The sequence below is a fragment of the Mesocricetus auratus genome, unplaced genomic scaffold, assembly GCF_017639785.1.
Source record: "Mesocricetus auratus isolate SY011 unplaced genomic scaffold, BCM_Maur_2.0 Super-Scaffold_100008, whole genome shotgun sequence".
Lineage (NCBI taxonomy): Eukaryota > Metazoa > Chordata > Mammalia > Rodentia > Cricetidae > Mesocricetus > Mesocricetus auratus.
The window spans coordinates 63342414-63356420 of NW_024429192.1; the positions used below are offsets into that span (position 1 = coordinate 63342414).

Below are 14007 nucleotides of genomic sequence, written 5' to 3' on the forward strand. Positions count from 1 at the left end.
CATGACTGAGGAGACCTCTTCCCTTTCTTAACATTTCTGTTCATCACTGCACTGAACATTTTAGCAGGGTGATTAGATGTGACTGCGAAGCCACCTATATTGGAACGGGTATCCCTTGCAGTAGCCCACATCCCTCCATCCCTGTGTTTGACAAAACTCCTTTGTGACTAATAGGTAAATTGTTTTGGAATGCACCAACAGACCCCTAGGGTCCACCCAATCAGAGGTTAAGAAAATCATCAGGTAACATCAGAGCCCTAATGCACAGATTTTCTTCTTTTATCTTATCTGCCTACCTGATGTTTCTATCAACATATATGAAAGCACCCTCATCTGCCGAGTCATTTCCATAGCCCCTGGTTGTTTATTTTAATAAAGTTTTGCAGTTTTAGAATGAGAAAATGTTATGCCTCCTTTGTCCTTTATGCTCAGAATCACTTTGGTTATTTAGTGAGTTTTGAATTTCTACACAAATTTTCCTTCCTTCCTTCCTTCCTTCCTTCCTTCCTTCCTTCCTTCCTTCCTTCTTTCCTTCCCCCTCCCTCTTTCCTTCCCTCCTTCCCCTTCCAGTCTCTTCTCTCTCTCTCTCTCTCTCTCTCTCTCTCTCTCTCTCTCTCTCTCTCTCTCTCTCTGTCTGTCTGTCTCTCTGTCTCTCTCTCTCTCCCTCTGTTCTCTCTGTCTCTCTCTCTCTCTCTCTCTCTCTCTCTGTGTCTGTGTGTGTGCATGAGCGAGAGAGAGACAGATACATGGAGACAGAGAGAGAGAGAGAGAGAGAGAGAGAGAGAGAGAATGCTTTAAGTCCGAGTCCATACAACAGGCAGGCTCTTAATAAACTACATGCCCAGATATATTTTTTATTGTTTGTTTGTTTATTATTTATAGGAAAAGTGTCAGTGGAGTTTTAAGGGACTGTACTGAACCTGTATATTGCTTTAGGGAGTATGGCCATGAGTTCGCAGGTGTCCTTCATTAACTTTAATGAATATTCTACAGTTTTGTAAGTATGGGTCTTTTGCCTCCTTTGTTAATACTACTCAAGCGTTTTAATTTTGGGTTGCTACTGTAAATGACTGGTTTCTTGTCCTGCATGTCATCATCTTAATTGTGTTGTAGCTTCTTTTACCTTTTCCTTTCTTGTCTTCCCCATCATTAAGAACATTTTCCCTTCTATGCTATGAAACTTTAGCTTTTAAACTTTTGTGTATTTTCTATAGAGACTTAGCAGTTATGACAAGGATTACCTGCAGTATCTTATAATCATTACTGGTTATTTTAAAATGATAAGAACTTAGTTTTTAAAATAAAACCCCGTGCTTTCACCACACACCCACTTTGGAAACAGGGTCTCTCTATCTCTATGTAGTCCTGATTGCCCTGGAATTTGGTGTGTGGACAAGGACAGGGTGGAACTAACTCATGGAGATCTCCCTGCCTGTGCTTTCTGCGGGCTGGATGTAAAGGTATCCACCACCATGCCAGATCATATGTTATATTTTTGATGTTCCACTTTAAATGTTTCTAAAATCATGCCTCGTCTAACAAACTATAGTCATGATTATTATCACATATACTTTAGTCTCTGTTCTTTTGTATTGAAGAGCAAAAGATTAATTGTCATGCTACCTCCAGGAACATGAGTTTATTATTTAGTAACAAACTTCATATTTTACCACTTCTGCCCATGTGCTTTCCTTTCATTGTGATGAATTCTATTTGTGGCTTGTTGTAAAGTACATCTGATGGACCTACTCGGGCTTCGTGCATCTGGGAAAGTGTTTTCTTCTGTATGAAATGCAGCTAGAGAGTTAATTTTCCTTTGCTTTGTCAATATCTTGCAAATATGACAGGAAAAAGGTTTGTTGAGCTTGCATTAAGCTTATAAATCCAATATTTTTTGGGACAACAAACTGAAGAAAGTCCACCCATTTAGAAGTGAATCATCATAATAAAAATCAGTTTGCAACCTTCAAGACCATATTCACAGCCTGAGTGTATTTCAGTAGTAGAGTGGTTAGTTACTTAGCTCTAGGTTTGCTGTCCAGTCACACACACAGACACACAGACAAACACATACACACACACACCACATACATACATACACACACACACACACACATACACAGAGGAAACAATAACAAAGGAAGTTAACAAAAAATCACCTTGAGAATTGAGATTCCCAGTGAATTTTACATTAAAGCTTAGAATAAATTCTTTTTTATACTTAAATATAAGATTTACTTACATGTTTTAAGCATATTTAAATATAAATGTAAATAATTTTAACTATCTTTAGGAATATATTCAAAAATTCACCTATGGCTGGCAGATGTGGCAAATGCCTGTAATTCCAGCACTTAGATAAAGAAACAGGTAAATTTCTATTTGTTCAAGGCCAGCCTGGACTACACAGTTTTAGGACAGCCTGAGCAACATAGTGAGAATCAGATAGATTTTCACTCAGTTTTCAGAAGAAACTACATACATGTAAATTTCAAGGTTTTCTTTCACATTTAGGAGACATGAGCTGAATAAATATTTAAAACCATTTGCATTTAACTTTATGTATCATTGTGAAAATTAGTCAAAAATCTTCATTTTCAGTTATTAATTTAATTTTTATGAGTTTATTTTCTGTTACTATTTACATGTCTTTTAGCACTTGTCATGGAATTACACTATTTTAAAATCATATCTATATCCTCTTGACAACAAGTGATCTTTCCCCAATTTTAAAAATAGAATTTTGAAAGAGTTCTAATAACCTGTAAGAAAATTATGACATATGTGAATGATAATTTTGAAACATGGTTGTATGACAAGGTAGTAGGATCAATCTTTAAAGATACTGATCATTCTGATCATTCTTAAACTTTAGGTTTAACATTAAACAAAGAAGAATCAGTTATTTTTTTCAACTCTTTTGTCTTTTGTAACCAGTTACAAATTTGGGCACTGTTATCCCACATTTATTTTTCCTTTCAATTACCTGGAAATAGTTATTTATTCACACATCAAGCTTGTTCTTATTCATTTTCTCTTTGATTTACTGAAATACCTTTACACAGGCACAGAAATGGATGGTATATCTCTGGAAAACTTTCCAGTTTCGAAGTGGAGGCAGAGATACAAACACTCAATGGAAATCATAGAAGAAGGGACTATGGAATGTGATGCACACAGTCCAAAGGATGAAACAAATGTCACAACTGAAAGTAAGATGAATGAGCCAAGACACTAAAGGCTTGGAGTGGGTGGCACTGATCAGAGGCTTCTGAAATGAACAGGGAAAATAGTCAGAAAACAACGGACACCGGCCAGCCAGAAACATTGTCAGCAAAGCTCCAGGGCAAAGAGAGTGTGGGGCAGGTTCAAGAGTTAGACACGGAAAATGAATTCGAGAAAGAACACTCATGGATATTACAATGGGTATTCAGAATTTATGCAGGAAAATACCAAAAGAAGTGGATAGCGAAAGTGTTGCTATTTACCCCATTTGAGTGCACTGGGTGCACTTGAACAGAGTCCGCTCATGCCCACTCAGTCTCTTCGCTGAAGCAAACGCCAGCACTGGAGGTCGTTACAGCACCCCTAGGGCCATTAGATCAGAATTCTGGATATATTGGAATACTCTGGCTTAAAACCATATCAATTAAGGCAACTATTAAAGAGAGTAATCGATGGGACATTTGCCAGCTTTGAATTAATTAAATTGCGTCTTGATTTAAGAAAGTGCTGCTCCTAGCAGAATGAACCCACCCTTCTCTAGTGCAGCAATGCATTTCAAACCTGAGCTCTTTCCAACTTTCATCCTTTTGGCTGGTTAAGAATGCAATGATGGCTGTGTTATTGTTGAGAATATGATCAACTGATTCTATATAAGTCAACTTGGTCCGAGGTTTACCAGCCTTTTATGTTCTCAACATTAGGATCTCAGGATGATTAATGCCATAATAAGGAAAATAAACAGAGTTTATGAAAACCCAAGATGCATATTCTATTTTCCTAGTAACTGCTTTTGGGTTTGTGCGTGTGTTTGATTGGATGAGCATGTATAAGAATGCCTGCATTTAGTGAAATGGGCAGGCACAAGATATATCGATCTTGTTCTTCCTGCCACTGACTGTGTGGCCAATCTGTGACTTCTCCAGGCAGTGAATCACAGTGACAGGATGCATTACATTTTATAAATGTCTTCCTTATGAAGGAGACTCACACTTGAAACATGCTTGCCTTTTAAAGACAGGCTCTGCTGCATGCTGCAGCCATTTGGGAAATCTTACTTGACTTGAAAATTCGGTTTCTGTCTTAGCACAGGTGATTTTCACCATGAAGATCTTCTCAGCCTCTCTCTGCTTTGGACTGCTGGCTTTGCTGTCTGTGATAGACTTTTTAAAATATGCACATGGATGGCCACATCTGAGCTCAGGTATGTGTACATGAATCTAAGCCCTCAAAGTGGGTGAATGATGATGATCTTTCTGTTCATTTCATTTGTTTTTCTGCAATTACTGAAATACCTCTGTGATGCAGCAATATAAGCTAACCACTGAACTGTCCTTAATCAGTTGCAGTTCTGAATTAGGTATGCTCTCTGAAGCATTTATTGTCAGGAAAATTGTGCCAAATTTGCCTAATGTAGTACTAAATGAACGTCAGATTTCAGATATATATTTTTTTTCTAGTCATAGGCATTTATTTTCTATTTGTACTATGTGGTCAGAGATTTGAAATGTGTGAAAAACTACAGAACCAGTCACAGAAGACTTTTGTCACATGAGATTATTAGTTTGATGCCCCTGGAAGGCTTTTCTCAGAGAAAGCAGAAGATGAAAATGTGCTTGCAGAGGGGAGAGGCCGGCAATGCCTGTGGGATCATCGGTGGATGCGACACTCGGATTAGATACTGGCTGAGCTTGTCCGTGTCACTAAGTTCATTGTATGCACATTAAAGAAACAATTTAACTGTGACATCTATAAAAATACTATTATAAAACCAGTGAAAGTGACTTTAGGCACTTACTACATTACAACAGTCTTCTTTGAAAAGATTAGTTCAATGCATACAAATTGCCTATTCTCTGCCACTTCATCAATTTACAGTTAGTGTTGATTTAGTACGCAAACAAGTTAACTTCTGAAAGACTTCTAAATTTTCTTGTTTTAAAAGTAATACTGTTTTTAAAATAATATCCCTTCTGGATTGAAATTGTGTTTTTTTTTCTCTTCCTTAACCTACATCCTGGTTAGGAAGGCTCTAGATTTTATCACACATAGCTAGAAGTAGGAAGGAATTTAATAACTGCTCTGTGACATTAAGGTAAGAAAGGGGCTCAACTTCCTCACTTTTGGATCCAATTCATCTTTACTGGACCTTATTTAACCATAATGTACTTTTTAAAACCAATGAAACTTATTTATTAATGAAGAATTTCCTATTGACAGGTGAAAACCACCAGAAGCCAATCCAAGAGTGGGATTTACAGGCTCTGTCCTCTATTGATGGCACTCTCATTTTGTTCTCTCCATCCAAATCACTGTATTTGTAGGTCTCTATTGCCCTCTCTGCATGAAATGACATCTCGGATGGTTCTGGCATAGTGTAAACATGTGAGGAAAAATGTGGTGATCTGTTGTAGGCTTTGCAACAATCATATTGTTACTGATCATTGCAACTGGTTTTATGCATCTGTGAAATGCAAAATGGCATGTACAACTTTAAAGCCGTGATAAGATTCATAAATTTCACCTCCAACCTCAAGATCCCACAGTATGACTTGACTTAATTCGTGTGTCTAGCAGCATAATGGAAAGGTTTCTCTCTTAGACCCTCTTTGATCTCAGAATCAATGGACATAAATGAAGATAATTAATTTTAAGTGGCAACATTTTCTGTTCTAAACAGTTCAAGAATAAAATTAATTTTCCCCATGTATATTAAATACCCATAATGACTAACTCAATGCTGCTAGCTTTTCTTTGTGGGGCATGCCTCAGTAAAAAGTAAAAAAATGGGAAGTAGTTTACCAGAAAAAGAACAAAAGACAATATAACCAAGAAGGCTCTGGAGCAGTTATTTGTTATATTATCATCTGGGAAGTTTTCAGATACCTTTCTGGTAGAAATTATTGTTTATGTTTATTAAAATCTTCACAGGTTCATATGGGCAAGAAGAGAGACATTTGTTAGTGTTGAACCTCCGAGCAGTCATAGATTAGTATTTTCTGTGTCTTTGTCTATCACTCACTTTCTCCTGTCTGAGTACTCTACTTCTTTAGCCACAGAAATATCTACATACAGATGTTGATTATGCAGATATTTTCTTAATCAGTGTTAACACTGTTCATTTATTAACATTCATGTATGCTAAAGGAATATCCTTTTTTTAAGCTACAGTTATAGTTTATAAGCTAAAAATAGAGACTAGAACAGAAATGTGATTGTTTTCATATTTTTCCCAGATTTCATATCAATTTCTTTAGACATGGTGTTTAAAAACTCTCCCTGGGCTAGAGAGATGGCTTAGCCATTAAAGGCTAGGCTCACAACCAAAAAAAAATCCTCTTTCCAAGCTCCCTTTCTTGAGAGATTTCTGTAAATGGTGACTGTTCTAAGCAGGAAAGAATTTCTGAGGACAAACATCATGTAGGTGTAATCATTGGAAATAAAACTGACTAAGGCAATCAATCTGTCTTGATTTGGAAAATGTTCTACCTACATCCACAGAACGCAATGCAAAATGCAGCTTCCTGCTAAGGAGCAAAAGAAGACAGTGTATTCTTATTTAAGATTTATCATGAGATAGATAGAAACACACACACATAAGCTGAGAGAGAGAGAGAGAGAGAGACTTTGGAGTAGAAACCAGATGTTGGCTTCAGATCTCCCAGAGTTGGAATCATGGGAGGTCATAAGCCATAAGCAGGCTTTTATGGGTGCTGGGAACTGAATGTGTCTTCCTCAAGAGCAGCAAACACTCTTAAGCATTGATCTATCTTTTCATTCCCCAATATCCTGAGCTGCATGTGAGGGATCATAGCGCAGGATTCTGATTGCCCCAAAATACCATATTCTAAAGTAGCAACACTTCCTGACATTAAATGAACTTCATACAATGAGTTTAAAATTTGTATCACATAAAAATTTATTTCTCTTACTCTCTCTCTCTCTCTCTCTCTCTCTCTCTCTCTCTCTCTCTCTCTCTCTCTGTATTTAGGAAATAATTTAGTCAAGTTCTGAGGCATTTTCTTGACTGAAACCGTAACACCAACTTCACTTTCGACAATTGAGTGACAATTGTGTCAGCTCAACTCACACACTTACTGTAGCTAACTCTCATTAATCTACTTCCTGCTCACACAAAAACAGTAAGAGTGTGGATCTGGGGAGGGAAAGTGGACTATATATGATATAAGAAACAACTTCTGTTTTTTAAGGCCTGCATTTAAGTTCATTTGTTTTGGATACTCATATTTTGCAGCTTGAATGAAGTGTATTGTCCCAATTTATACTCCAGAATATAAACATATGTAACGCTGAGGCATGTGGAGACCTAAGCCCCAAACACGAAAGAAGCTTGTATGGAATATGGTTGACACTTGCTCTTCCCCAGGTTCTTTAAAGTGAACTCTGGAAGACAGATGCTCTCATATTTAACTGTAATGCATCAAATAAAATCACAGAATGAAATGTTATGCTTTTCTTTTAAAATTAAATTTTAGTTTTTACTTCACATGTTCAAAGCAATTGCAGATGATTTAAAAAAACTCGTAGAAAGGATAGTAAAATTCACCTGCTATCCCACCACCTTTCAGGTGTATCTTTCTTGCTGTCTCTCAAGATGTTCATACACATCCACTAGGTTTTAGAATGGCCTGCCCTTTGGATCATAGACTCCCCTATCTGTCTAGCATTAGTGAATATATGCATTAAGAGTTGATTGCAAATCTCAGTGACCTAGAAGCACATTCAGGGACTCATTAAACATGTTGACATTTGATTATTACAGGACAGGAGCTGTTTCCAGCTAACCAACATGCAATTCACGAGAAACTCCTGTTGGCTCTGCTGAGACGCAACCCCAGTTTCCAGAGACCCTCCCACCCTGGTGAGTCAAGAACAAGGCCTAGCATGTCTGTTAAAAACAACAGGATCTGGTTGATATGTAGAAAAAGTGAAAAATTATAAAAAAAATAACCAGCAGAAACACCGTGGTCTCACAGCAGACTTCCTGATGATCCTCTGGCTCTTACAATCTTTCTGCCTGATCTTCCACAATTCCTGGGTTTTAGGTGTGAGAGTGTTTTGTAGGAATATCAGTCGGGATTTGGCTCCTCAACTCTGTATTTTGATTGGTCATGGTTTTTCTATAGCGGTCTCTGCCCCATTGCAAAAGGAAGTTTCCTTGTTGAGGATTGAGGACTACACTTATCTTTTGGTATAAGGACAAATATTTAGAATATAGTTAGTGATCATGCCGGGTTAGTAAGGTGACAGTATGTAGGTTCTCCTCCCAGATCCATGACTTTACAGTACAGAAGCTTTAAATAAGGCCATTGTTACACATTCATGATAAAAGTCACAGGTATTTCAAGCATTAAAAGCACATTTTATCCCATGTGAGAATTCTAATGGGTTGGTAAACTCCTGAGGTGAAGAACACTTATCATAACTCATATTACTCTCACATTTGTGATTCTCCCTGGTGTAAATAGTATTTTCTACACTAAACATTCCAAGAGCACTATGTTGATAGTTTCCCCTGGAAACTTTACCAAATACCTGCAGTGCTGTGTTGTGTTCCTCTACTTTGTGAAATGGAGACTACAAGTTGGAAGTTTAGGCTGCATCGTCTGAGACAAAACAGTCCTTTGAGTAAGAGGGTATGCTTCCATAAATTGTCAAGATTTCATCAGAAATTTAGTGAGGGCATGCCAAGAGAAAGTGTGATTATTGACAATGGGGACATTCTTAAAAATATTTACATTTGTTGAGAGCAATATTAGTTTACAAATACATTATGAGTGGGGATGTGTCTCAATGGCAGATCTTGTGCTTATCCTTCTTGAGTCCACAGTTTTGATGTCCTTTCAAGACTATAAAAGAAACAGATTTTAAAAAAACCCTCAGAAATCCATACTTTAAAAAATCAGGATTATACAAACATTGTACAATTAAAAATATTTTAAATTGAGAAATAAGTGAAATTATAAAATGGAAAAATCTCCATACACAAGTAATAAAATTTGGAGGTTTACCATTAATCTTTTAAATTTCTTCTTGCTTTTGAATTTATGAAGAATTATTGTTCAGTCTCTTTCTCTATTTTATATTGCTTCATGAGAATTTCCCTGTTAGTAAAATATTGTGATTTATACTCTTAAAAATTTTGTGCTTACAGAAAGACATAGTTGCTTTTCCATGCTATAGATTATTGCAGTCAAGTATTACATGCATTAGAAATACATTGAGTGTTTTTAATTTGGAATGGGAGGGCAGCCTCAAACCCTAAGAAAAAGATGTTTGCCTTCTATGAAGAGCATAAATGCATATTCCAAAGTGAATTAAATGCTACCCAAGGTATGTTTTTCACTTGACAATGTCTCTTACAGGTGTAGATCTGCCCAGCAAACCAGAACACCTTAGACAGGTGAGAGTGCAAAGCAGTTTAATGCTCAGTTTTAAGAACAATTATTAGATACATTTTTTTTGGCCTTCAGACAAGCTTTATTTGTACAAGCAAGATATCACCACATATCCCTTTTTTGTCTAATTTTTTAAAGTTATAACTAATTTAATAAAAACTAAATATAAGTATATGAAATATATACTGGCAATAAATACATTAACAATGTCTAGTCCATTATCACTTGACAAATGCAGAGAAAACACACCATATCTATTCTTTCTTGATGAGTCCAACATCTTGTACCTAATATACTTTATTTTTTTTCCTTTTTTTATCATTTTAATTTTAATTTTAAATAGCTTGTTTTACATGTCAATCCCAGTTCCCTCTCCCTCCCCTCCTCCCGCACTCCCCTTCCCCCCCCACCCTCCCCTACCCAGAGTAAAATGACAGACTCTAGATATCCCCTATGTGGAAGGATTTGGCAATAGGGTATTAGATACATTTTTATATGCTATATTTAGAAGTATTAATATTACAGTATAAGCTTCTATTTATACTAGAAAAACAATAAAGTGATTCTCCGTGAAACAGGCAACAAAGTATAGTGAGACAAAACCACACACACACACACACACACACACACACACACACACCAGCAATTGCGATAACACCAGTCACCTAACCAAGAGACACTGAGATAGTTAAAATTCTCTTAACTTGTGATCTGTAAAAATCAGAGGACATAAGTTAGTATTTTCTGAATTTACAACTTTTAAATAGCAGAATTTTACTTTGTTGGAAGAAGTTATGTGGTTTCAGAAAATGTGGTTTCAGACTATGTAAGAAATAGAAGAGGAACCATGTAACTTGGCATCAAGCAGTTGGTTTGTAGAGACTGAAGTTCTGCCCTCTTTTTTTTTTTTTTTTTTTTTGGTTTTATGAGACAGGGTTTCTCTGTATTGTTTTGGAGGCTGTCGGTCCAGTCCAGCCTCAAACTCACAGAGATCTGCCTGCCTCTGCCTCCCGAGTGCTGGGATTAAAGTCTTGCGCCACCACCACCCGGCCAAGTTCTGCCCTCTTGACAAGGAGCATCATCTTCTCCATCAACTTCATTTTCTCTACTTAACGTCTCATAAAGAGTATTTTAATGGGTGAATTATATAATATATAAACTCCTTCAAATAAAACTTAGTGCTGTTCCATCATTATGTAAACAGGTTAGCCATTTGGAAACAGAAATGGCTCCCCATTCCCTCCTGAAGTGCAAGAACCTGGGTATATGCAATATGCAGTCCAACCCTGCACTGATAGAGTGAATTTGTAGGGGCTAGGTGTTTCAAGATCTTGTTAAATACTAAGATTGGGTTTAATGCTGTGTGAAAACTATAGGGCCTGAAATACTTTTTCTTCAAGAAAGGAAAAAGACTCCTGGGGGTCTAAACAATCACATAATTCTCTGGAGATTTTGGGTGATTATATGAAGGTATGAAGGACAGTAAGTAAAATCTAGCTGGCTAGGCTTCACACAAGCTGACTTGATTTATGAATAGCATGTGTTTTATTTGCAGTTCTGTTGTTGTAAAGAGATAGCATAACCAAGGCTACTTATAAAAGGAAGTATTTAATTGGGGACTTGCTTAGAGCTCCAAAGTGTGAATCCATGAACATCATCTCAGGAGCCATTGTGACAGACAGGGATAGACACACACACATACACACACACACACACACACACACACACACACACAGAGAGAGAGAGAGAGAGAGATAGAGAGAGAGAGAGAGAAGCAGAGAGAGACAGAGAGACAGAGACAGAGAGACTAGACCTGACATGAGCTTTTGAAACCTCAAAGTCCACCCCCAGTGACATACCTCCTTCCACAAGGCCACACCTCCCAACCCTTCCTAAACAGTCCAATATATGATCCTATGAGGGCATTTTTATTCAAATGACCCCAACCTGGTTCTTTCTGATCTCTAATAAATTCTCACACTTACTTATTCCAGATAACGTCTGAATGTTAGTCTTTTAGGCCTTTATGCATTTTGCTTTAAATTTTTTCTTATGTATTTTCTCCTTTTTTCTAAATCTTTCTTCTTTCTCCTTATCTCCCTCTTCTTTCCTTTCTCATAGCTGAAAGAAGGGTTTATGGAGGCAAAGAATGCCAAACTATCTAACACCATAGACACCACAGATGACAATCTATCCTCTCCCCACCCTAATAAACGAGGTAATCTTTTAATTTAGTTGTAAAATGACTTCCAAAAGATTCTTTTGGTAGATATCTCTATTAATAAAACAGTAATATTGACATTTCCAGTCCTCTGTTTGAAATAAAGATCATGTTTTTAAGAAAAGAGTCTAATGATCATGTCCTAGTACAAATGTACCCAAGCCTGTGATGGCAGCAATCATGGATAACTAGGTTACACACTTCAGGTTTAAATAAAAGAAGTCCAAGGAGCTTAAAATTAGACAGACATCAAGGGTCGGCAGTGGTTAAGCCAGCTGGAATTTAACTTTATGAAACTGATAGATGACTTGTATTCATGGGGGAATTGATTCTATTAGCAGCATGGTAGTCCCTTTCAATCGTGCCTAAACTATTTCTCCACGCTATGCTCCATTGCAAACTTAGCTGCGCTTGCTTGGTGATTTAAACCTTGGCTCTACGTCAGCTTTTATTTTTGTGCCAGACAGAGAAATCCAAAGATATCTGAAGGAACAAACTGCATGATGATGATGACTTTCCATTACACACTATTAAAGGAAGACTGGATTAAAGGGCCACACTCTCAGCTCAGTTCTGAAAATATACTCCTGCCTTCACAGGAGCTGAATGCAATTTTTTCAGAAGGAGAGCTACTGCTCTACCTACTGAAGATTTAAAATGACTCACTGATGCCTTTGAAGACTGAAATGCTGATAAATTTGGTTTCTGTTTGTCTGAAGTAGTGTAATGTGATCATAATTGCGAGGCTCAATGTGATGGAGAATAATTTGCCTAAATGTCATTTGGTGGGTTGCAAGGTGACTGTTAAACTCCCCCTTTCTTCCCTTAATGAACACAGGATCATTGTACTTATAATATGACTTCTTTAGCGTTTCATTGACACAAAATATGAAATAGAAGTGTGTGTCTCCTAGGCCAGTCCCCGTGGTCCTTCAATTGTATTATGTGTATTATAATGCAGAAGAGTTGTGACTCATTGAACTTGAATAGTAGGGTCATTCCCTAGTTTATTCTATCCATTTTGGTAGTCACTAACATCTGGATGGTATTGTGACTGTGACATGTGTCTAATATAATGAACAACCTGAATTATTAACTCATTTAATCTTAGGCCCATGTAAAGCTAGTGACTATCATATTGAACATTTTTTTAAAAAATGGTCTCTGTCTCTTTTTTGAGCACATATACTATTTTATTCAAATGGAAGATTAAAAAGTCATTCTAATAATTCGTTTGTTTGTCTTTTAGCGTGCTTTTGGAAATACTGTGTCTGAGTCTTCTCTGGATAAGCAAAAGAAAAGAACACTTATAAATATTAATATTCTCTTGCTTCAAGTTTACCTTTGTTTCAAGTATTAATAAACTGGCTCTTATTCTGCACCTCATTTTTCTCACTTTCTTACCTGCTCCTACCTGGGTTATGATTTGCTTAATGCTCATGTGATCAAGAGTGACACCGGCTGCACTATTTAATGGAACTGACCATCAACATGGCTTTAGAGCTGAAACTGAGAGTGTTAGATTTATTGTATGCTTCCTAGAAACCTTCTCTCTCTCACTCTCTCTTTCTCTCTCTGCTTTATTGTTGGCTGTCAATAAAAATATTTTGAAAAGCATCTTAGAAATTAAAATAAATTACATTGTCTCAAATATGTGGAAAACACACCCTGTGCCTCTTTCTCATTTTTATGATTGTGTTTCTTTTGGCTTCATTTGGACAGTTGCCATTGAGCATACTAGGGATGAATACATTACTGAGAAACAGGGACACATCACAGAAGAAAGTAATACTAGATTTTTCAGAAACAGCATATGAAGAAAATGCTCATGAAACAACTTGCTTTGGGGGTTCTGATTTCTCATATTTGCTTCCTCCAGAGCATCAGGAACTCGTTGACACTCTCTGCACGCCTAGAACAGATCACAGAACAAAAGTCCCCAGAATGCATTTACTTTTCATTGTGAGGTTTTAATTTCCCATGGCTACATTGCTTTTTCTTATATCTGAACAAGCCTGTTTAATTAGTTCTGGCCTCAGAGTTTAGCCTTAATTTTGCCTGACAATCACTCTGACATAGGGGTATTCTCAAAGTAACGTTTGAATTAGGGAATATTGGTGACTGCATTATTATGTGACCTACATA

At 36.9% G+C, this 14007-nt stretch overlaps 1 protein-coding gene across 2 annotated transcripts; it reads left to right on the forward strand.

Annotated features, from left to right (window-relative positions):
* Positions 1 to 898: 898 nt before the first annotated feature.
* On the forward strand, positions 899 to 13519 carry Uts2b (urotensin 2B). Of its 2 annotated transcripts, XM_021228081.2 has the most exons (7): positions 899 to 997; positions 3066 to 3212; positions 4310 to 4426; positions 8006 to 8104; positions 9609 to 9646; positions 11763 to 11859; positions 13112 to 13519. In XM_021228081.2, the coding sequence occupies exons 1-7, from the start codon at positions 979 to 981 to the stop codon at positions 13135 to 13137; spliced, it is 543 nt and encodes a 180-aa protein (XP_021083740.1). In that variant the 5' UTR covers positions 899 to 978; the 3' UTR covers positions 13138 to 13519. The 2 variants fall into 2 exon arrangements, with proteins under 2 accessions (XP_021083740.1, XP_021083741.1); XM_021228082.2 differs by lacking the exon at positions 11763 to 11859.
* Positions 13520 to 14007: the final 488 nt, after the last annotated feature.